This window comes from Pseudopipra pipra, chromosome 13 (assembly GCF_036250125.1).
Source record: "Pseudopipra pipra isolate bDixPip1 chromosome 13, bDixPip1.hap1, whole genome shotgun sequence".
Lineage (NCBI taxonomy): Eukaryota > Metazoa > Chordata > Aves > Passeriformes > Pipridae > Pseudopipra > Pseudopipra pipra.
Genome location: NC_087561.1, coordinates 1,949,659 through 1,973,396, shown reverse-complemented (window position 1 = coordinate 1,973,396; position 23,738 = coordinate 1,949,659). Strand labels below are relative to the sequence as shown.

Genomic DNA, 23,738 nt, shown 5'->3' with positions numbered 1-23,738 from the left:
AGGAGTGGGGGACTTGGCTGTTTCTTGCTGCTTCCTACCCTGGGTCTGAGTGCTCTGGGAGAGATGCTGCATCCAGATGCAAACATCAGTTCCTGTGCACAGAGCTTGGGTACTGAGCAGATGAGAGGATAAACCTGAGGGTGGGCTCATGGGTGTGGGGGCTTTAGCACTTACTGCTGTGGGAGCAGGAGCGTGCCAGCTGGGAGAAGAGGTGGAGCCCTGGCTTAGCTGATTTACATCAGAAGCAGATGTGGCATGGCATTTGGAAGATTGGTTTTATTTTTTTAGCACCCATGAATAAGCGTGGTAATGACTGAGAGCACAGGATGTGGGCTTGGAGACTGCACCGTCATCAAATAATTCAGTTTGGGAAGAGACCTCGGGAGGTCTCTAGTCCAACCTGCAGCTCAAGGCAGGGTCAGCTCTGAGATCAGACCAGGTTACTGAGCCCTTCGTCCACTCAGGAGCTGCAGAATGAGACCATCCTCAAAGGTTCAGCTCTGATCTGGGGTAACCCTTGGCCCCCAAGGCTAGGGAGAAGAATTTCTCCTTCATGTTATATTCAGTGGCTCTTTATTCCCTTGATCCCACTAATCCACTGGTGCTGGTTTTGGTGGCAGCCCTCCTTAGTGGATGTTAACCTTGCTGGGCATTGCCAGGGAGCTGCCTCTGTGCTGCGAGGGTGTGTGGATAAGTCAGGCTGCTGTGCTGCAGTGCAGGCGCTGAATAAAAGCTCTCTGTGGGCACAGGTGAGGCTCAGGCTCTCAAGGCAGCCTTGCACCATGCTGTACCACAGCCTGGGCATATCCCACTGCCCCCAGAGGTGCTCCCGTGCAGCTCTGCACTCCGCTGGGAATAAGAGGCTCCTAAACCCAGCTTGCCACGAGAGGTGTGAATTTTCAAGTAGAGATGAATCCTTGCCCACAAGGGCAACAGGCAAGGCAGTGAACAACACACTGATGGGAGGGGAGCTGGATGGTTTCATCCCCTTGACCTCTCCACTCGTCTGCCACGAGTCCAGAGCATCTGGGGGGGTCTTTCCTCTGAGACTGTGGCTTTGGGTCTCTCAGTGTTTCCAGCCCATGCAGCCCTGTTTGGTGTGTATAGTTTGGGGTTAAAGTAAGAGGCTGTACCCTTGGCTGAGTCAACAAACCCACTACCCTGGAATGCAAGGGATGAATATTTGTTATGAGCCTGACTCCCCTTCCTCTCTTGTCCCATTACTGCCCTTCTCAGCCAGCACTTGGTAAAAGCAGCCCCCAGTCTCAGAGACTCTGTCCACTTCTTGGATCCCAATTTCAACTGGGATTACTTGGAAGAGGAAGGTGCTCTGATCTTCAAACTTCCTTTCAACTGCTGTTGTAGATCTTTCTGTCTCTGGGAGTTTTTAATAGTGCAATGCCCTGTTTACTCAGTCCCCACCAGTCTATATTGTGTGGTCTCCCCCTCCTGGTAAAAGCAGGCAGTTTTAAAAAGCAGAATGCTGTGTTTGGTGCATTTGACAGAGGCTTCTGGTGCACAAATCCTTGTCATGTCAGGCATGGAGATTATGTAGCACAAGTCAAGGCTTGATGGGCCACGTCTCACCTTTTTCTCCTGAATTCTAGCCAGAAGTGGGTGTTCTGACCAATATTTCCATGTCTCCTGGGGACTGTACTGCCAAGCTCAGCTGAAGCAGAAGAGTACAGGAGAGGGAGGGTCTAGGCTTGCTGTCTGATGGTGTGGACTTTGTTTTGGATCCTTCTCCAGATCACCTTATTGAAAATGGGGTGTGTCATCTGGTCCAGCTTGTCAGCTCATTTCTCCCTCTGTGCTTCCTCCTCCCTGCAGATGGTTACACGGTTGATGACATTGTCTTCTTCTGGCAAGGAAATGATTCTGCTGTCACGGGGATGGAGGTGCTCGAGCTGCCCCAGTTCACCATCATTGAGCAGAGGCTGGTCAGCAGGGAAGTGGTCTTCACCACTGGTGAGTCAACCCAGGCTTCTGTTCCTTTAGAAAAGAGGCAGCTTCTGGGCCTGCCAACTTTCCTGGGTTTTAGTTGTTGGGTTTTTTTCAGCTGCTCCTCTTCAAAGACTTACAGGATCATTTTCTTTGCTGCAGTTGTTCTCCTTTCTAAGTCAGAACATCAACTGAGCTCAAAACAGAACCTCTTTAGAAGGTTCTCAGCCTTTATCTAATTTTTATGTGGTGTACACCTGGGTCTAATGTAGGTGCAATAGTAAGAAGAAGAATATATCCATTGAAAAGCAAGTGGCTTATGAAATTATGCAAACCCATCTGTACAGGGCAGTAAAAAGATTTGGTGAGAATACCTGGGACGATTCAGATACTGCCAGCTGGCAGGTTGGAGGGGTTTGCATTTTGGTTGCTGCCTTCACTTTGCTGTGATGTAGGGATCAATGCCAAAACAGCAAACCCCACACCTGTTAAACAGGACAACTTTTGAAGTGCCATGAAAACACAGCCCGAGGGTATCAGCAGTGGTGGCAGATGGTGATGTTCCAGCAGTGTCTCGGGGGCATGCTGAGAGCAGGGTCCCATTGCAATGGCAACCCAGAGACCCACTACAAGAGGCAGTATTGCTCCAGAAGAAGTTTGCAGTCTAAATAGGTAAAACCTTCAAAAAAAAGACTGGTGGGATGTTGTGTTCAAGCTACGAAAGTGGCACAGGGTGGTGAGAGAACAATGCCTCCTTATTCCCAGTCTGACTCCTTGATCATTAAAATCTGTTGTTATCTTATTACTTTAGCTGCTAAACCAGGATTAAAACCCATGTTTCAGGCTGCTGTGTTCCCTAAGGGACAGAGGTGGGAAGGAGGAATGACTTGGACTTCGTTTCACAGCAATGAAAGAGTCTCTGCCAAAATTAGCCTGCTCCAGTGGAAGGACTGTAAAAGTACTTATTGTCCTCACTATCCTCATTAGGTTTGCTAAAAGATTAGGAGGAAGTTGCAACAATTTGAAAATAATAAAAAAGAGACCTACAGATTAACTAACACCACTCTATTTGCATCTGAATTTGCCCAGCCTGACCATAACCCATTTTTAGAACAGCATGGGAAAAGTATGATTCAGATCTTCATTGCTGTTTGGAGGCAAAGGTAGCACATGAAACATTGGAAAATCATCTCATGGCACCCAAATATAGGGTTAAAGTCTCCCATGCAAGTCTCTATCAAATTGGCTGATCCCATAATAACAGCCATTCTCCCATGGTGGCTGATATAATAATGTAACTTATGTAGTTTCTTTCTTCTTAATATTCTGAGACAACTGAGCGGATTCTGAAGAGACCGCTTTCAAAAACTGATGAGTCTGCATAACCAAATGAAGAAGAAAAGAGATTTTTATTCCTGCCTCTTGAGAACATTTTCCAGATAAAATTTCGATTCCTAACCTAAGCTCTTACCATAAATACAGCCTCGCCCTCCTCTCAAACAACGTCTCCCTTTAATTTCTCGTTGGCAGGTTCGTATCTGCGCCTGTCCTTGAGTTTTCGGATTAAGAGGAACATTGGTTACTTCATCCTGCAGACTTACATGCCATCTATTCTCATCACCATCCTGTCCTGGGTCTCCTTCTGGATCAATTATGATGCTTCTGCTGCACGAGTGGCACTGGGTATGTACCTTCCCATAATATGTCAGAGAAGGTGTTTCCATGAGGGAGGTCACCTGTAAGAAAGAAAATACCTTTTCTTTATGAGGCAGCAGTTAAGCCCATAGATCTGGCAAAGCCATCATCCCAAATGGACATTTTTTTTCTTGAGATCAAACTTTAAATTTTCAATCAGGAGAGCTATAGTTCTTTGTTCTGAAGTGTTAGTACTTCCCAAGCTGGAGTCTGTTTTGTTTGAGTCAGTAAAAGTTCTACCACAGGAGTTTAAACTGTCTGAACAAAAACAGGGATGGTCACAGATTCTCAGATATGTGGGATTCTGACATGCCACTGGTTCCTTCACTGTGGTTTGTGCTGGTTTTCTTAAGAAGATACATCTGGGCACCTCCCTGTGCCAGGACTGGTTAGTTGGATGATAAATGCTGAGGGTGGGTGGCCAAAGAGCAGAATGTGAATGGTTAAAAGATGAAAGAAAGGGAGGAAGGGGCATTACACATTTTTGTGATAGTTCAGACCCCTTGCAGGCACTTTTTATAGCTGAAGACCTTCATAGCCAAGGCAAATGTGGGCCAGTAGTTAAAGTCCAAGTTCTTCTTAAGCATTCCTAAAAAGAAACGTTTTCCTATGAGAAGAAAAAAAAATGAGGTCTTTTAGCAACAGAAGGGAAGTGGGGGTGGATTGGAGATGAGGATTTTGAAGAAGGAACAGGAGAAAGAGGGGATGACTGACATATGAGAATGGAGCTGTCCAACATGATATAAGGTTCAGAGGTGAACTTTAGGAGAGGCAGGGAGGGAGCAGGATTGGATCTGTGAGTGGAAAAAGGCTCAGAGGCAATGCAGCACAGGTCTTACAGAAAAGGTTGGGGTTTGAATTAGCTGTAGGAGAAGACAGAGTTTGAGAAGACTCAGAGGGGAGGGATGGTTTGTGCAAAGATATAAAATAGGTAATTTGGCTGTGCTTGCTTGGAGAGGCTGGAGCAGAGAGACAGGGAGGGAAGAAGAAGAACACAGTAAATTAAAAAGGTAAGTTACATTGACAAGAGTACAATCAGTGAGAGAAGAAAAAGAGACCGTGGCAGACATTGCTGGCACAGTGAAAGCACAAGCAGAAGGGGGGATGTGAGATGCACAGCTGGTGAATGTCTTCTGACATCTGGATTTGAAGGAAAAGACAGAAGAAAAACATTGTAGATCAGAATTGGAACAGCTCTCCCAAAACTACTCCTGACAGTTCTCTATCTAACTTACGCTTTAAAAACTCCAAAGGAAACTCTCTGCTCTTCTGGTCATTTAATCTCCAGGTTTACCTGGTCACATAGTCAAAAAGCTCTTCTTTGCCTTTGCCCTAAGTCTCCACTGCAATTTGTCCAGCTCTTAATGGAGCCAGAGAGAACATTCTATTTCCCTTCCTTTGCCTCAGATTTCTGGATGTTTAGATTGCTGTCTAAATTTAGACAATATTATATTGTATGTATATAAATACATCTCCCTTCTGCTTACTCAGCAGGAGACTAACAGTTCTTTAAGTCTTTAATCAGAATTTACACTAGAGACACAACGAGGGTGAAGGGGGAACAGGACAAGCAGTGGTCCAGGATGCCCAGAGAGCTTTGAGAGCCATCACTGTAGAGGTAGGGCTGAAACCAGAGGAGCAAATGAAGGTCATTGAGACTAATAATGCTGTTAACAGATGGATAAGGAGGAGGGACACTAGAAGAAAAGGAGAAAAAGGTAGTAAGTGAGGGCAGCTGAGCTAGAGAAGTGAGAGAAGAAAACTGAATTGAAGAGTTACCACCCCCAAAAGAAATATGAGGGCTCATTGCCATCTTTTTGGAGGTGACAGACTGTCAAATCTGAGATTTCAACAGAAATCAAGAGATCTGGGGCCACTCTGACAGTCCAGAGAAGGGAAGAGTCTGAGAAGACACTGAAGGAGAGGCCTGAAGCTGTGAGAGTAACCATGGTGCACCAGGCTTTTGGAGGCTGAGTGGATGGGGACAAAAGTGTTAATGAAATGCTTATTTAAGATGCAAGAAATATGAGTAGGCCTAAAAAAGAGAGTGTGAGAACCATGGGAGGAATGTGTACAAGTGATAATTGAAGTAATGAGTGGTAAAGCTGGTGAGAGGAAGGTGGGAACTGACAGGGTCAAGGATGTGGACAAAAGCCTATGAGGAAGGCAAAAAAAAGAGAGAACCATGAAGAGGGAATCTCTTCACTCTTTCTCCTATTCATGGCATTGGAAAGACATAGAAGATTAGAAATTCATGTCAAGGACACTGAGGCATTCAGTAGCACACAGTGAGGCCTGATGAGTTCATGAAGTAGAAAAAGGGGAGGAGAAGAGGTTAAAAAACAGAAGAAAACTGAATATTTCCCACCACACTGAGGGAAAGGAGAATCAGGGAGGACTTAAAGAAACGAGGTCCAGAAGATGTTGATGCCCATCATCCTGATGATACTCAGCTTTGGCATTTTCTCCCACTGTTTGCAGCTGGTTTATCTTCTGCAGCGATTTGTGCTGGGCACCTGGGCTTAGAATAATGAGGATTTTCTCCCCAGTTGCACTGCTCCCATCCCTCCTGAGGCTGTCCAGCTAGGAGGGAGGAACGGGGAAGCCAAGGGTGGCATTTCAGGAAAGCATCCCACGTTGGTAACAGAGCACCTCCCCTCTCCTTACAGGGGTCACCACGGTGCTTACAATGACCACCATCAACACCCACCTGCGGGAGACTCTCCCCAAGATCCCTTACGTGAAGGCTATCGACGTTTATCTCATGGGCTGCTTCGTCTTTGTGTTCCTGGCACTCCTGGAATACGCTTTTGTCAACTACATATTCTTCGGGCGAGGGCCCCGGCAGCAGAAGAAGCAGAGTGAGCGGATCAGCAAGGCCAACAACGAGCGCCACCGCTACGAGGAGAAGAGGGTGAGAGAGCAGGTTTGTCCTCTACTTTCATTGTGGCAGGAGAATTCAGGCTCCCCGCTGTTCGTTCTGTCCCAGATGAGCTGTGGAGCAGCCTTTGTCCTCACCAGGAGAGGTGAACTCCAGTTCCCCTCGTCTGGTGACGACTGGGAGTTTTTTTTCTCTTTGATCGTTTTTTCATCACCCTCAAACCAGTCTCATCAGGACTTGCCCTCGTGCATGGGGCAGGTGTACCCAAAAGCACTCCTGTGGCTCTTGGTCCTGCTGTGTTGGCAGAATCACAGCACCCCATGCAAAAGTTGGCTGCAGGCACATGTGGCTGGTCCTTCCACTCCAGCGGCAGCGGACAACAAATGCAGCATGTTCAGAGCTCACAAATGACCCGCTCAGTGGTTTTGCTACACAGAAAACAGTTCAAAATCCCCCCTGCTGGTGTGTACACCCTCCACAGGATACCCCCACTACCCTTCTCTCTGTCTCCCCCGTTCTAGGTTGACCCTTACGGCAACATCCTCCTCAGCACTCTGGAGATGAACAATGAGCTGCTGGCCACGGACATGATGAGCAGCGTTGGCGACTCTCGAAACTCTGTCATGTCCTTTGAAGGCTCAGGAATCCAGTTCCGGAAACCTCTGGCCTCTCGGGATGGATTTGGCCACCACCCGACCCTGGACCGCCACGTCCCGCTGAGCCACCACGCCGCGGCGCGCAACCGCGCCAACTGCCGCCTGCGCCGGCGGTCGTCCAAGCTGAAGCTCAAAATCCCCGACCTGACAGACGTCAGCACCATTGACAAGTGGTCACGAATCATTTTTCCAATCACTTTTGGATTCTTCAACCTTGTTTACTGGTTGTACTATGTAAATTGATGCCTGCGGCCTCCGAGAGAGAGATAGGGACAGACACTCAGACAATGACAACACAGGAGTGTTGTGGTCTTTTGGGTTTGGGTTTTACTCTTTACTATCATTGTCATTTATTCCTCTGGTTCATTAGATTTATTCTAAGCTTACTCTTCTCTTTTCAGCACACGTAGAACCACAGAGTGTGGGGCGGGGTGAGGGAGAGAAGGGTATGGGAGGGGGTGTGGTTTCAGGGAGGGATGTGTTTGTCTTGATTTTGGTTTCCTGCTGAAGGACTTAAACCATTGTAAAAAAATCAACAAAAACACCAAAACCCAAAAAAAAAAAAAAAAAAAAAGGGAAAGAAAAAAAAAAAGATAAAAAGACAGAAAAAAAAAAAAAAGAAAAAAAAAACCAACACAAGAAACCCCCAAAACCAAGAAAAGTTTTTTAAAAAAGAGGGGGGAGATTTAAAGAAATTGAGTCAAAAACTGGTGGGGGTGATAGGTTATCTTTGGCTGTGCTCACTAATGTGCTATCCTCACTTCCATTTCACTACTGAACTTCATCTTTCACTTTTCAGTTTTATTATATTTTTAATATTTCTGTCACTGCTCTTAACCCCTTCATGTTTATTCTCTCATGGATTCATGAGGTGATGGGGTTTCATTCTCATGCTTAGGAGATTTTTCTTTTCTTTTCCTCTCTCCCTCTCTCTTGCTTACGAGCCTGAAAGAATCTTTTAAACCGACAAATAAAAAGAATATTTATTTTGGAAGAGCCGGGAAGGGGGGAGGACAAGGCTATTATCTGGGAGGGAAGGGGCAACATGGGGTTATGGGAGGGGGGGGAGGAGGAGGGAACTTATCAAAAACAAGGCACATTTGCAAGATGCCTTTTTCCACCTTCAGGAGTTTGCAAGCTGTTTTTCCTGGATGAATGTACGTGTGTGTGTGTGTGTGTGTGTGTGTGTGTGGGCACGTGTGTGGGCACGTGTGTCAGCGTGGACGTGTGAGTGCAAGCATGTTTTCTGGGGAGGGGAGCTGGGGAGGGGGGGTTTTGTAATATCTTTTGTAGAAAGAAAGAGAACACAGATGACATTTGACTGGCAGTGTTCTGGGGGGAATAGCAGGGGTTTGTTTGCTTGTTGCAACTCGGTGGGGTCGGAGGTCGGAGCCCCGTCTTTGAATGGACAGAGGCGGAGCTGGGGAGGCAGAGTGTGCAAATATCTGCTTGCTGAGGACAGAGAGGGGACTTGGGCATCAGCAGTGGGACAGGGCTGTTCACCACTGGCATCTGATCTCTAGGAGACTAAGCTGATTCGGTCCTGAAAGGAGAGGTTGTTCCTAGTCATTCCTACCCTGCATCTTTCTTAGAGAGTTTGGAGAGAAGAGCAGTTGCAGGACTCTAAAAATCCTTTCCCCTCTCTTCCTGTTCTTTATGCCAGGCAATGGACTCCACACTCCAGCCCACTAAGTGACCATAGCCTACATCAAGGTGCAGGAAAGGCTGGATGTCATTTAACTTTGTTATGCTTCAGGAGGAAAAAAAATATGGAAACGATTATTATCCCCTTTCCTAAGAAGTTCAGAAGCAAATGGTGGGGTGGGAACCTCTGTTCTGTACTGCTTCTATCAGGCCTTGCTTTGTGTCTGTTAATACATGCAGAATGTAGAGAAAAGCCCCATGTGCCCTTCTTTACAGATGATGTGGCTAAGGATGCAGGAGAGTTCCGTGGAACATCATCCTGCTGGAAGGGGATGGTCTTCAAAGGCTGGGCAGGGTGAAGGTTGCAATGAAAATGCTGAGCTTGTCAGTGCTAGTGGAAGCCCCTAAGTCTTTAGCAGCTTCCATCCATGGGCAATCATTATGAAGGTCCAGAAGGGTAATTTGGCCTTGGAGAGCAAGGTCAGCTTTTTCCAAAGGAGCCAGTGACTTTCAGGATAACCACTGAATTACTGGCCACTTTGGCAATCACTGATGATTGATAATCTCCCTTATAATATTAATAAAAGCCATGAAAATAATTTATTCACAAGTGCAAAACTTTAACCCTAGGGTCATTCTGCCATTCCTGGAGTAATGATGGGAACCTTGTTCCTACCTGGTAGTTTTTTCCTGAGAGACCCACAGACACTCACATTGCCCTTTATCCAACCATCCCTTTATTTTCCTGCTAGCATTCTCTTCCCTTTTTCCTCAATTCCCATTGCTTGGGAGAGCAGAGTGATCCTCTGAGACCAGGGAAACTCCTGTTTTTCAGATGGCAGATAAATCTAATGCACATCTTTGATTCACTAATTTGTGTCTGTACAGTGCTATGGAAATGTGAATCATTACAGGCCTGACCTAGTGACACTGAAGTCATGGAAAGTTTTGCCATGACTTGGATGAAGCAGGATCAGGCCTCATCAGAGTAATAAGTATTATTATTTTTGTATCAGTAAGGTGTCTTATGCAGAGTCCGAAGCATAAAAGTAGAGCATCCATCCTTCCCAGTCCCCCCGTCTCTGTCTCCCTCTCTCATGTCCATGTGTGCACAGATCTGGTCCAGGCCTCCCTGGACTCACCAAGGTTTTAGCACAATTGTTAAATCAGACTTAGATTCTCCGCTGCCCTGCAGAACAGTCTCTCACTGCTCTCCACATTCAGGAACAATGCTGTTGAAAATGGGGTTTTCCCACTATTACTGCAGTTTTTATATGGAGTCTGTACAGGAATAAGAGTCTGGAGAGTGACTGGAGCTGGATAATAGGGCTCAGGCTGGATTGGGCAGCCCTCTCCACCCGAGACATAGGAATTTAAAGCTTGGCCAATGGAGGAAGTCACGCTGTCTAGTGGGATTCTATTCAGAAATATCTTTTCAATGTTTTAGTGGAAGTCATAAAGTCATGTTTTATGACATCAGCAGTATAAAGTCAGTGGGTATATGCATGTCGTGGCTGCAGTTCCCAGCTGGAGACTGCCTATCAGCAGGTTCAGTTTTTAAGGGGAGTCTAACCAGATGATTGACGATTAAATAAAATATCTAAACACTTACCCTTTATATATGTGATTACAATGTAAAGGGTGATCAGAACGATAAAAGTAGGAAAAAAAGAGGCAGTTATAAGAAGCCTATTAAGATTGGAGGGAAAACAAATGGCTGTGTGGTAAGAAATGACGAAGCTGAGGGAGATGACTCAGGAACTCCAGTGATTTGGTGGTTGTAGTAAAATCCTGACAAATGTGTGACAGGAATTAGGCACCTGAGAGCTCTCTCAGCTGGTCCCAAAGGCTGGCAGGGGCAGCAGCACACAGATGTTGCAAAACCCACTGATGCTCTTTGCTCCTTGGGTGCTCAGCCCCCTGCTGAGCCCCTGCATCCAGTGCCCTGCAGGTACAGCCCAGGGCCTCCAGAAACTGGACATCAGGCACAGGGGGGCTGTGTTTAGTATCTGAGGCTTCAATCAGAGACTGAGCCCAGAATTTCATAGTGACAATCCAAAAGCTTTCCAGGGAAAAAGCACTGCTTAGCCGATTTCTCCACCTGCTGGGACTGGGAGCCAGGCTCCTTTGCTGTTGCCTCGGTCCTCTGTTGGCTGGGTTCTCTTTCTTATCAGGAGTCATCCTAGTTTCTCTCTTTGAATGTTCCTAACTTGGTATTACCAGGTCAGTTTTACTTCATAGAGTCAGTATATCCAGACATCTGGACTATTTGGTCCGACACAATAATCTTTGCCAAAGAGTGTGCAGTCAGGACTTTTCACAGTTCAGGAGCTGCCTTATAACTTCTGATGATGGGGCAGAATGCTGGAGAACAACCGAATGTCCTGTGAGTCAGATGAGTAATAGAAGATGTGTTCTCGCCCTGGGGTGAGGGAAGAATGCTGAAGGCCTTTAGAAATGCCCTCCTCCAAAACTGAGGTGGCACCCCCACCTCCCCCCTCCACAGCTGTCTGCGTCCACCCCTAAGAAAGGCAACAAACCCACGCCTTGGTTCGAGGTCCAGCAATCCAGAAAGGAGATAGTGAAGAAAAACAGGCATTTTAATCATACTCAAGGCTCAGAGGTTTCAAGCCATCACACAAGCACGAGTGTTACTGGAAGGGTGGAGGGTATTTCCATGCTGCATCTTGCGTGCCCACTGTTGTCCTCCTTTCCTCCACAAAGGGAGAGCAGTGGGGAAAGGGGGAGGAAAGAGTGTGAGTGCTGTTCCAAAGTGGAGCTGCTTCTGACTTCTCTTGCAGTGGTGCAGAAGGCAATGGTCAGGGCTTGGTTTGTTGGCAGCTTGGGGTAGGATTGGTACTTGCTGTTGGTCATGTTTTTTAGCAGAGGCTAGAACTTGAACGTGAGGGATGCTCCAGGCTGCCTGAGGGAGCTGAGCTGGGGGAGAATGTTGTGCACCACGTGAAAGAGGAGAAGGAGGAGCAGAAATAGAAATGCAATCTCTCTCAGGATATCCGTGGCCAACGCAACTCTATTGCTTCATTTTCTGATACTGTATAGTGCTGTCACTCAGGGACCTTTAGTAACTAGGACCTTGGGACTGTAATTCTATCTGTCCCCCTCCTATCCCCCCTTCACCTTGAGTATTAAGAAATGAAAAGACAATGAGAGAATGTGCAAAAGAGCCCTGCTAGCAAACCCCTGCTATTCCATGGGTGAAAGTAAAACTTTGGTTACTAAGGCAAAAGGAAAATGTATACCTTTATATTCATGTCTTCAAGCATAAACCAGCCAGTAGTGTATATAGGATAAGTTCACAGTGCATGAAACAAACAGGACTGTAGGTTTTAACTGGCATCCAACGTTCTTGCATGCACATCTGACACCGTGCCAGCAGCTTATGTCTTGCAAATAAGTAGGGAACCTGCCAAGGCTTGGCACTTCCACTGTCCAATGGACAGCACATCCACTTCCCAGAAACAGAGCCAGGAAGGGAACTGATCTGGCCAGTCTATTTGACCAGATCTGCTCTAGAGGCTCTGGCAGGAGGAGATAAGGGGTGGGAAAGTGAGTTGGTTTTGTTTTCTTTATTGTAGGGAGGAGGAAGGGGTTTAAATCGCTGAGCTGTTTTCAGACAGAAGAAAAACCTCTGGAGCTGCAGACCAAAGGACTGTGGCTTTAGGGAAGGTAGTTCCTGAAATCCTGGTGAAGGGGATGGGATGAGGAGAAAGTTGCTGGGACAGAGCTGTAAGTTCAGAAGCAGAGCAAATAGGAGAGAGGTTGTGAAAATACACGTGCACTAGGTTTGAAGGGACTAGAGCACTGCAAACCGGGGGCATCAGTGAGTCAGACAGGCTGGGTGCAGCTGCAGGCAGCACTCCAGGAAGCCCAGCCATGGCAGCAGCCCCCGCGGGCACATCGTGGGCTCTGGAGATGGTGAGGTCAGGAGTGGGGCAAACAGGGGCAGACTCACGGTGCAGGGCCCTCAGCAGGAGCTCAGTCCCTGCAGGCAGGGACTATCAGCTGCATCTGGACAAAGTTGCAGGAGCTGGGCTGGGATGTGCAGGGGAGCTGTGCCAGGCTGGGGCATCGGCCGAGCCCTGCCCTGGTGTCATAGATCAGAGACAATGAGGCAAGAAGTGTCCTGCTGGTTACCAAATGCTTTCTTGGAGATGAGACTGGGCTTACCAAGCAGGGTGGGATGTCTTTACAGTAGATGTGGAATTGGGGGGGGGGGGGCATGAGTTGGGTGAGAGATGTGAAACCAATATGTTGGAAGCAGGACCTAACGCAGACATTGGGAGGGAGGGAGGGTGGGAGGGTGGGAGGGAGGGGAGCAGAGACTGGGGAAAAGAAGGTGTATATAGTGTTGGGTTTTATTTTCCATTTTGTTTTGTTCTTTTTTTTTTTTTAAGAAAAAAAATATGTTTGATTTCTAATGTCTTGATGTAAACCAAATAAAAATGGTTCTGTACGTTCAGAAGTAAAGAACAGCTGAAAGGTGACAAGTGTAATAAAGAAGCACTGTCCTTCAGGCTACTATAACCATTTCCCCAGACTTTTCCCACGGGGATTGGAGGGCAAACCTGTGCCTGCACAAAGGCACAGCCCACTGGGATGGTGACCTTAGGGCTGGCTCCCTGATCCACCTCCAAGCTCAGTAAAGAAGAGGAGGGCAGTAGAGGTGGAAGTGATGGTATGTAAGTAACTTTGGAGTGTTTGATCCCACCATCCCTGAGGCCAATAGGAGGAGGCTGTGTATTAGATTCCAATCTCTTGCACACACAGTCTCTTCCCAGAGAGCCAACCTGCATTATGCCTGACTGTGTTTTGAGAGGTAGTGAAGGAGGGGAAGGTGATATCAGATATCGCTTGGACAAAAGATGTAATGCAGAGGGACTAAAGACAATATGAGCCTGAACTGTCTTTGAGAGGCTTTTGCTACTGCTGCTGCTTTCCTCCCTGTGTCTTAGTCTAGGGTGACACATGTTAGGCAATGCCCAGCTGCTCAGAAGAGGTACAAAGCCAGTCCTCCATGTGAAAAGAGTTAAGATCCTTTGCAATTCAACAGAACCTTGCCTGTGGGTTCATGACTTTGTGAAGGATGAGTTTGGAACAGAGTGCAAACAGGGACCTTGTGTTAAGCTTAGTTGTCTGTTGGAGTGGTCCTTGTCCTTGCACAGACAAATTCTTCAGCAGAAGTACAGAAAGTCAGAAGTACAAATGAGTGGTCTCAAGTGTGGTGCACTGATTGAATTTGAACTGAGGGTCACCTGGTTTCCGGTTAGCAGAAATGAGTGATGGGGAATGCCAAGGGTGATGATGATGGCAGTGGGTCTGAGGCATATGGGTAACCCTCTGTTACAACCCTGGGCTGGGGGGAGTGTCAAGGGTGACAAGCAAGATGAGAAATTGCCTGTCTTACGTTTAGTGCTTTGGACAAGCAGGGACAGTCTTGCCTCCACGGGGCAGAAATGTGGCTTCTCTCTGCAGTTCAGCCAACGAGTGTCATGGTGTTTGTGTTATCACAGCAAGAGTAAAAGGCAAAAAGCAAAACTTAAACACCACTCTGTGTGGAAGGCAGACCAAGGGGAAGTCTCAATCCTCTTGGGAAAGGCTGTTCTTCAGCAGAAAGGCTTCCTTCCACTGTAGCTGCCACTCCAGCTGGAGTGTCCCAGTGTGGTGCAGCCCCACAGCCCCAACTCAGCCTTTTCTGCTGACAAACAGGCCCCAAGGACTGGTGGGTAACCAGGGACAGGGGTTTTGCTGAGACAAAACAAAGAAGAGTTGTGTGAGCAGGAGCTTCTGCACTCCCTTGTGCTCTAGACAACAAAACCCTTGGACAAAATGTAGTCCCTTGCTCCGAGAATCTGATACTGTCATCAAACCCCCCTGGAGATAATGGATCCAAACCATCCCAAACCTCCAGTTCCCAGCTCCAGGTTGTGGGCTGCCTGCTCCCATCTAAGATAGACAGAACTTCCCAGTGTCACAGGCAGAAAGCACTTAACTGAGTAATACTGAATATGTGTATGACAAAGAGGGGAGAGGTGATAGACCCATTTGTGATCCAGGGATGCACATTTTATCATTTGCACAGGCTGAGCTTGGCATCTATGCTGGCAGACTTTTCCCCCCAAAAGGATGAGATAGCATAGTGGTGAGTAACATTATTTTTTTGAAGAGGGTGATAATTTCTCTTCCAGTATGTGTTTTACACAGTAGATGAGTATTGGTTTGCCTCCTGTAAAGGCTAATGCCTCCCAGCTCTCAGTGCTGTGCCAGCACCAGGGTTAATTGTTGTACTTGGTTAGATGCTGAGTCCAGGACCTTGCTGGGCAAGTGGTGGACAGTGTCCAGGCAGAAGGGCCAAAGATCTTTTCCCTGACTTTCCCAGACCTCTGGACATGTCTTGACCACAGTGTGCTTCACTGGATGTGCCATCATGTGGCTTATGCTGCCCAGCTGCAGATAGTCCTGTTGCTGCTGAGCCTGGTGGGGAGGGTTTGGGGACCAAAAGGCCAAGCCAGCAAGGAAGGAGACTGTGATTCTCTTTGTTGTGATGCTGCTGCCTCCTGGGGACCCAGACAAAGGGCAGTGGCTGGGTTTTCAGCATCAGGAACAGGTTAGCAGAGGCTTTTCTCTCTGTGGCTGATCTCACCTCTTACCTGCAGAGAAAGGAACTGGCACTGCCCCTTGGCTGACAGATGCTCTGCCCCACACTGGGACAAACCTGCTTGACCCACTTGGTCCTAAAGGGAATCCTCTTTAATTTCAGCTGTAGGGGGTGATGCCTTTCGTTGGTCTCTTCTTTCCCATCACCATCTCCTGGCTGTGCTGAGGCAATGGTGGCTCCCAGCAGGACCAGAGGGTCTCAGTGGTGAGTGCAGCAGGGGGGCAGGGAACTCCTCCCTGCAGGGGTGGCTGCTGCACAAAATCATGACATGTCAGGTGGCAGGCCAGAGAGGAGGCACACCTTGTGAGAGAGCTGTGCTGGCATAACTGGTGGTGCTTAACCTCTTTTCTCCAGAGACTGTGCCCCACAGAACCTGAAGTTCTGGGGACCACTGGGCTCCCACCTCAGGGACGTGTGGGGACCCACGATGGGTGTTCTGAACAGGAACAGGTCTTTTGCTAGTGCAGCTTCCAGGCTGTTGTCAGAGATCTTGTTACCCTCCTGCCCCTTGAGTTCTGAGGCAAAGAGAAGGGAGACGTGTTCCAGAGGCTCTGTCAGGCAGAGACTGGGCAGAAGTCCCTGAGTTTCAGCCCCTGCCAAGGCTAGCAAGGTTAGCAAGGGAGTTGGCAACCTTTCCTCTCCCATTTCACTTGCACTGAAGCAAGAAGGGGATGGGCAAAGCAGAGATTAAGCCCACCCAGTGTCCCAGTCCAGCAAAGCCCCACGCCTTGCTCAAGCCTGAGCACAGGAGCAGCCCTGGTGACTGTGCATCTCCTTAAAATCTTGCCTGGATCTGACAGCTTCACTGGGCTGGGGCCAATGTGCTTGGCAGGCCAAAAGGGAAGACTCTGAGTGAACAAACCCCTAGAAAGACTCAGCATTTGTCACAGAGAAGGGTTTCTAGTGTCTGGGAAGATGAGCAGCTAGGTGCTAGAGAAGAAAATGGAAAAACTGAGGATAAAGGAAAGCCTCAGGAGTTACCCAGAAATATCCCATCCGCTGGCACGTACACGTGACCCTGGTGGCAGGACTCTTGTCTGGGCTGTGGTGTGGGTTGTTTTTTCCTTTTTTCCATTGCCTGGCATGTCATAATATTGTGTCTTTGTGTGAAATCACATCCCCTTTCAAAAGAGAGACCTGTTTCTGAAGGGCAAATGGCCTTTCACGGTGTGCTCACCACAGGGGTGTTATGCCAAGAGATATGAAAGCAAGGCTGGGGCATCCTTCCCAGGCAAATCTATTCCATTTCTGCCAATGTCTCATCCTCTCAAGCTGCACCCATCCATCTTCCTCTCGAAGATGAAGAAGCCGCGGCGTCTTCTCTAACTGGGGACAATTTCTGTGGCCTGAAATTCAAACAACTGGACAACAGTGACAACAGGACAGGAAGAAAAATGTCAGTGTCAATGTATTCTATCCAAGGGACTGCTGTGAACCATCTTAACATACTCTGAGTGGCTGCGTTGCATCCTGTACAGCGTTGTAAAAAAAAAAAAAAAAAAGAAAAAAAAAAAGAAAAAAACCCCCAAACCGGAACAAACCACCCATTTTTATGATCTTTAATTTGCATTTTCTGCATGAAATAAGACCTTGATCCTTGTCTTTTTTCACGAAAGCAGATTCTGCTTTAACTAATGTAAAAACAAAAAAAAGAAAAAAAAAGGAAAGAAAAATAATGTTTCTAGCAAAGTGATTTAGATGTAGAAATTTTTGTAAAAAAAAAAAAAAAAGAGAAAATTATTTAAAAAAAAAGGAGGGGGGAGGAGGGGGGAAACCAACAAAGAAATAAAATAAAATGACCTAAAGAGCCATCTTTGTCTACTCTAGAGGTGGGAAGGTGTGAGTGGTGGGGGGCACTTGCTGCTCTCAGAGCTGGGCTGTGTCTGTGGGAGCCCACGGACTCACCCCCCACTGCAGGAGGCTCCTGGGAAGGACCTGCTCACCAACTGCTGCCAGGTGCTTTCAAAAACTGTCTCCTTCACCTTCTTGTAGGGAGAGTGGGCAGGAAAGGGTGGGAAGGGGCAAAGAGAGTTGCCTTGGTTTTCTTTTGGGGGTTTTGTTCGGGGTGTTTTTGTTCCTGCAGTGACAGTTTTTGAAAGGTGATGGTTGAACAAAAGTAAAAAAACCAACAAACTTGAAAATAGTTTACAATTTTGTACAAACATTATAAATACTAACAGCAAATGTTTTTAAAAATGGTCCATACCAGTGCCAAAATAATGTAATGTGTACATTAATTTATTCTCTCTTCTTTTTTTTTTCTTTTTTTTTCCTTTTTTTTTTTTTTGAAAAAAGGTGTTAAAACACAAAAAAAAATATTTCTTTTTTAACAAATGCTGTATGTGGACATAAATGTACTTGAACACTGTTGATTATTAATTTGTTAGGAATCTTTCTTGGGCTTTTGGGTTTGCGCTTTTTTTTTTCCTATACCCAGAACAAAAGTAACACTTATAAAATACAGCCTTTAAAGGTGAAACAATCAACTCCTTCTCTGCTGGTCTGAATGTTCTACGTGTTTCCATTTTCAAGGCACTGTCTTTAGGCCAGATCTGTACCTTGCCATCCAGAGGACTCAAAGTTGTCCTTAACTTTGAACACAACTGCATTAATACCACTTGAAATGTGTGTCCAAAGGACTTTGCTGAGGCTTAAGCAAAGTTTTCTGCTTGTCCAAGCGTTCTGCTGGGTTGAACCCAAAGCTGGAATATGCACAAGCTCTATGACATGGCCTAGACCAGAAGGGAAAATTGGAATAAACTCCCAGTCTTATTTTTACACCTCAGTGAGAGTGACTTACCCTAACTTTGGGGAACAAAGATCAGAGATTACATTTTCAAAGGGTCTTCAATCCTATTTCCACGAGCGAGTAAAGCACTCAAGGCCTTCTAGACTTTGCCATGCTAACCAAAAGTGAATTAGAAACACAGAATCTTAGAATGTTAAGGGGTTGGAATGGACCTTAAAGATCATCTAGTCCCAACAGCCCCTGCCATGGGCAGGGACACCTCCCACTAGGACAGGTTGCTTTATTACACAGGACCATATTCAGAACCAAGTGATGCACTTAGAGCAGGGTATTGAGGTATTTAATGATCATAGGCTGTCTTCAGTTCCCAAATTTCTTTTTAAAGGTTTAAAAGACCATCTAGGAGTCTTTGGATGTGCAAGTCAAGCCTGTCTGCCCATCCAGGAGAGTGGGAGAGTGTGTTCAGTGGGTGCTGAAGTGTCCTGGGGGTGTGGGGGGATGCTGGGAGGGGGTGGGATACTTGGTCAGATTTGACAGCAGGCTAAAGGAGGGAGCTGGCTTTGAATACCCCTTCCCTGTGGTGCAAAGCAGTGTTACCACCCCAAAGTCCCTCACCACAGCTGCACTGGGTGTCCATGCTCCATCCAGGCTCTGTTCCTCACAGCTTGATCTGGATTTACTCTGTAAACATAAATCTAAGGATTGAAAACACAAGGAAAAGTGAGTAGTACAGGGATGCTGGTGGGATGCTGGAAGTCTGTTTGCACTGATACCATCCTTGTATCCCTGCAGCAGAGAGATGCTGTCCCCCCACAGCCAGGCAGGAAAACAGGAACATTTACACTGCCTGATGTGCTCCAGGTGGGCATTCAGGCATCTGGAGCTCTTCTCAGCTGGGACCTACTGCCAGTGGGATCAGTGTGGATGTTAGGACGAGAAGTCAGGGGGAAAAAAATCATACTAGGAACTGCATTCAGCCCTCAACATGTGAAATCCAGTCCTTGGTCACCTCTCCAACACCAACTGAAGTCACCATCTGCCCAGCAAACTGACTGTGTGGTATTTGGCAGATAATGGGGAGGAAGATTTTTTCTTTTTTTGCCTTTGGATTTTTTTTTCCCACTGAAGTCTATATATAATATAAACCCATTATCCTGTTTTCTTCAGCTATGACAGGTGAACTTTTAGCTCTCCTCACCAGCCATCAGGACAGCTCTGGTCTTTAAAAGCCCTGCTGAGCTCAGAAGCTGCAGTTACAGCCACAGAAGTGGGGAAGCCCTGGGAGTATCACTGCCCTCTCTTACTGTCTCCTCATTCCCTGTAAAACTTCAGCTTTAAGCAAATGTGGGATGAGTGAGAAGCACTGACTCCACACTTGCTTAGAGCTGAAGTTTCTTTGAAAGCTAACAGGAGAGCCAGGCTTCTGGTCCTCAGTCCGGGATGTCCAAACTCTTGAGGGTCTCATCCTCACCAAAGCCACAGATGGAAGCTAAAGAGACTTTGTTCCCCAACAGAAACAGTCAAAGGCAATTATTAATGATCATTAATGGTGCTAGTAAACTTATTTAATATTCAAATAATGCTAGAGCTCCACAATTTCACAAGTCCTTAAGTGATTAAACATCCATGCTCCTCTGACTTTTCAATGGCTTGGGCATTTAAGTTCTGTAATAGTAAAATATCCAAAGTGATATGCAAAGTTTGCAAAAACATTAACGCATGTTCAGACCGGTTTATTGTGGAAATTCTCTTGCTGATGGAAAGAAGAAACCCTCAAGATCAGTTTGTATAACAGCATCAATACACTCTCTCCTAACTCTCTTTGCAGGAAATGCCACCGCAGCTCAACCTCCAAAAGTTTGGAAGTGAGCAACAAGGCAGAGTTTAGTGCATTGCTCTGCCAACTGTCGTGCATTAAAGCAAATATACAGTCTCTTCAATATGAGAATGAGGAGAGATTCTTGAAAAAAAAAGAAACAGGAGTTGTTTTGGAAATTTCAAAGTAATATCTTTGATGCATGTGAAACCTTCAGTGTCAAAAGATTTCTTTTTTTTGTTGATATGTCTTCATGGCATTTTGTGTTTGAGAATAAATTACATTTTTATCTGTATCAACACAATTTTCATTGACTAATTTCAGGCAGGCAGAGGCAGAAGGAGGGAAATTGAGAAAAACTGAGCGCAAAATTGCTACTGAAACTTAAATGAAATAAATTATTTTATTTCAATGCAGCTGAAGAGCATTTCCTTTGAAACCGTGACTTCACTTTTTTTTTTTAACAGTTTTTTGACAAAATGCATATTTTTGAAGGAAAAGGAAAAGAACAACCAACGTTATCCAGCCAGTTGTCTTGTGAAATCTCACCTGACAGACTCTGTGCTGCAGAGCCCTTGTCAGTCACTGTCTGTCTGGAGAGCAGGAGCAGCCAAACCCACCCAGCTGCAACAGCAACGCCTGCTTTGGGGGAGCCTTGACATTTTGTGCTGCTGTTTGGATCATTCCCCCCAGACAATCCACCTCTCCAAGTGAGGGTGATGCTGAAGTAGCTGCCAAAATGAGACACTGTGTCAACAGTTTGAATATTCCCTGTTCTGTGGGAAATGCAGGATCAGCCAGAGGATTTAACCTTGAATCCCACCCATGGACTTCTTCCCCCAGGCAGAGCTGTGCAGTCATGAACAGCCTGGAGAGAGCCCACATTCCCTTCCAACAGCCAGCAGTGTCACTCCATTTCTCACACCAAAAGGCTGTGTGGGAAGACAGGGCTTTTCCCACCACTGCAGGGTCCATTTGGCCAGGCTGCTGCAAACACAGTGCAAAAGTAGCTCAGCATCCCATGGTGTGTCTGCTGAAGGGATGAAAGCTCCTCCTCCATCAAACTGAGGACCTATTACCTCCAAAACAGGGGCTACTTGGCCAAAAAGAAAAAAAAAAGAAAAAGAAAAAGAAAAAAACAACATGTAAAACCTGCTTCATACAAACCAGATGAAGTTCTGGGGGTCAAACAACCCAACAACAGATTTTGCTGACAAGGATTGTGTCAGGATCTGCACCAGCTTTGGTTAAGTGTTGTTTAAGTTTTGACATCATACTGAACACTGTGCAGGAGCCTGGCCTTGCAATAATGAAGGCACAGGTTATGATAACAAGGTCTGTAGCTCAGAAAATAGTCTGCAGAGGAATTCCTGGTTAAAAATGTGACTTATATAACCCATTATGGACAGTGGGTTTGTATGATCATCTCAGTTTTAGGACCAAAAATTCACCTCTGTAGCCTGTTTTAAATATCACTCTCATCTGTGTTGTGTATTTACAGGGCAGGTCCTGGATCAAGATTTAGAAGAGCTCCCTAAAGAAGAGCTCCCTACTGTGTTAAGGAGGGGTCTGATTTCAGCCTGTATCCTATAATATATGGAAAAAAGATCCACCTGTACTTTCACTCGTGTGACACCAGAAGAGTTCCTCTCCAGCACTCCCAGCACTCCGAGGAGATGCTGTCAGGTAAACTCCCAAAACCAATCAGAAAGTGTAATCAGTGAAATAAGAAGCAGCACCAGCAGATAGGGCAGATACGAGACTGTGTTCCTCACTCCCCATGTCTAAAATTCCTGCTGCACAGGCCCTGAGGGAAGAGCTCTCTCCATGCAGCACATTTTGGTGGCGTGATCCAGAGCTCCCAGCGGCGCTGTTGGAAATGGCCCATCCGGCACGTCCCCGGTCCCACGGGGTACATCCCTCCTCACCCACCCACGGCCTCACGCTGTATATTCTCTCACTCCGTGGGTTTGTTGGTGAATGATGAGTTCATTTTCAGCTGGATTCATGTCTCTGTTGCCATGGGGAGGCTCACCCTCCCCGGGTGCCGTGCAGATCACAGCAGGAGCTGTTTGTCAAAGTCCTGAGTTTAAAGGCGGGTGCTGCAGGTACAGGTGGAACTTCTTTTTTAGGGGAGGGTGGAAACTCAGCAGGGAGCTGAGCACCACCAGCCATGCAGGTGGATTTCAGCCTGTATCCTGAGCAGGAACTGCTGCAGCATCTCAGCTCTGCAGGTGGACACCACTGTTGGCTGACACAGACACCCCTCGCCTGCCGTGCCCCTGCTGGCAAGACTGTTCTGCTCAGCGCTGGATGACCAAGGAGGATACAAAAGTAATATTTCATATTTTTATTCATAGTTGCTGTTCCTTTTCCCAAGGCAAGTTTTGGTGTGTTGTTGTTTGTTTTTTTTTATTCTAAATTTTGAGCAAAATCCCTTCTGCCATTTTGAAGTCAGATGGGTGAAAATGAGCCAACTTGAAATCAGAGTTGCCAACTGGTTTGGTTTAATTTAATTTGGTGAATTAATCATGAGCCTAGTTTTAAGTCCTTCTTCAAAAAAAAAAAACAACAACATGTTCTTAGATTCATGGGAATGTATCCAGGGCTGTGTTTGCATTTAAAAATGAAAAGTAAGTTTCTGTCATGGAGACAAGCTCTCATAAATGTGACTGCTGGAGCCTGTTAGCAGAAGATAAATTAAAGGAATCTGTCATTAAATGTTATTAACCAGGTAATAGATTTCAAGTCAAAAACAAGACTTTGGAGAAATGGAATTGCAAATAACTCACGATTATTGAATATTTGTGTCTAACAGCTTTTCTGTTCCCAGGCCAGAATCTCCTGAGGTCCCTTTCCCTGTAATGAACATATATGTGCCCACCCCCAAACCCCCACGGGAGAAGATAATTTTCTCCTCTTGGATTCTCTCAAAACAGTGTTTCTGATCAGCTTTGCTGGACAAAGAAAAAGGTATAATCAATGCAGTATAAGCAAGGGTGGCACAGAAGCACATGACTGCTCATTTTTACATTTTTGTTGGACAGAGTTTCCACCTGGCTTCGTGTTATGAAACAGTGATGAGGAATCCCACGACTGGAGCATGTGAATGCCCCGGGAGGTACGTGAGCAGAGCAAGAATGACCACCCAAGAATGGTATAAACAAGAAACAGATATAGGTATAAACCTGAACAGAGTTCAGGTCTCCAGGTCCCCTGGTGCAGATCCCACTCCACTGGAGAGTGGCAGAATCAGAGCATTTGTGGTCTTGATAGGGAATGTACAAGAATTCCTCTTGCTGAGAAGAGCTTATTCCTGCTGCAGTGATGGTTTGGGAAGAGCAGACTGTCATCCCAATGAGATGACATTATTTACTGGTAGAGCTGTCCAGCTGGAGTAGTGGGATGCACTGGAGTCTTTGGAGGCAGGATAAGGTATCTGCTGTGCAGCTTGGGGAGAAACTCCTGCAACCTATTAAGACAATGTGAGTGCTGCATTGGCAGAGCTGTTTGACCCTAGGTCACCCTAATGGTATGAAAATGGTGTCCACAGGAGGGTGTCAGGAATCAGAAGGGCTTTAAACTGGCAGAGGTCAGGTTTAGATCAGATACTAGGAAGAAATTCTTGGCTGGGAGGGTGGTGAGGCCCTGGCACAGGTTGCCCAGAGAAGCTGTGGCTG

At 46.4% G+C, this 23,738-nt stretch overlaps 1 protein-coding gene across 2 annotated transcripts in view; it reads left to right on the top strand.

The window, feature by feature from the left end:
- GABRQ (gamma-aminobutyric acid type A receptor subunit theta) overlaps nt 1-8,167 on the top strand; it is a 71,280-nt gene extending 63,113 nt beyond the window's left edge. Inside the window, exons 6-9 of one of the 2 annotated variants that reach the window (XM_064669576.1) lie at nt 1,831-1,968; nt 3,472-3,624; nt 6,306-6,550; nt 7,039-8,167. In XM_064669576.1, coding sequence (XP_064525646.1) covers nt 1,831-1,968; nt 3,472-3,624; nt 6,306-6,550; nt 7,039-7,416 — 914 coding nt within the window. In that variant the 3' untranslated portion in view covers nt 7,417-8,167. Of the gene's footprint in view, nt 1-1,830; nt 1,969-3,471; nt 3,625-6,305; nt 6,563-7,038 lie in introns of both variants that reach the window. The other variant, XM_064669575.1, reaches the window with a different exon arrangement.
- Nucleotides 8,168-23,738: the final 15,571 nt, after the last annotated feature.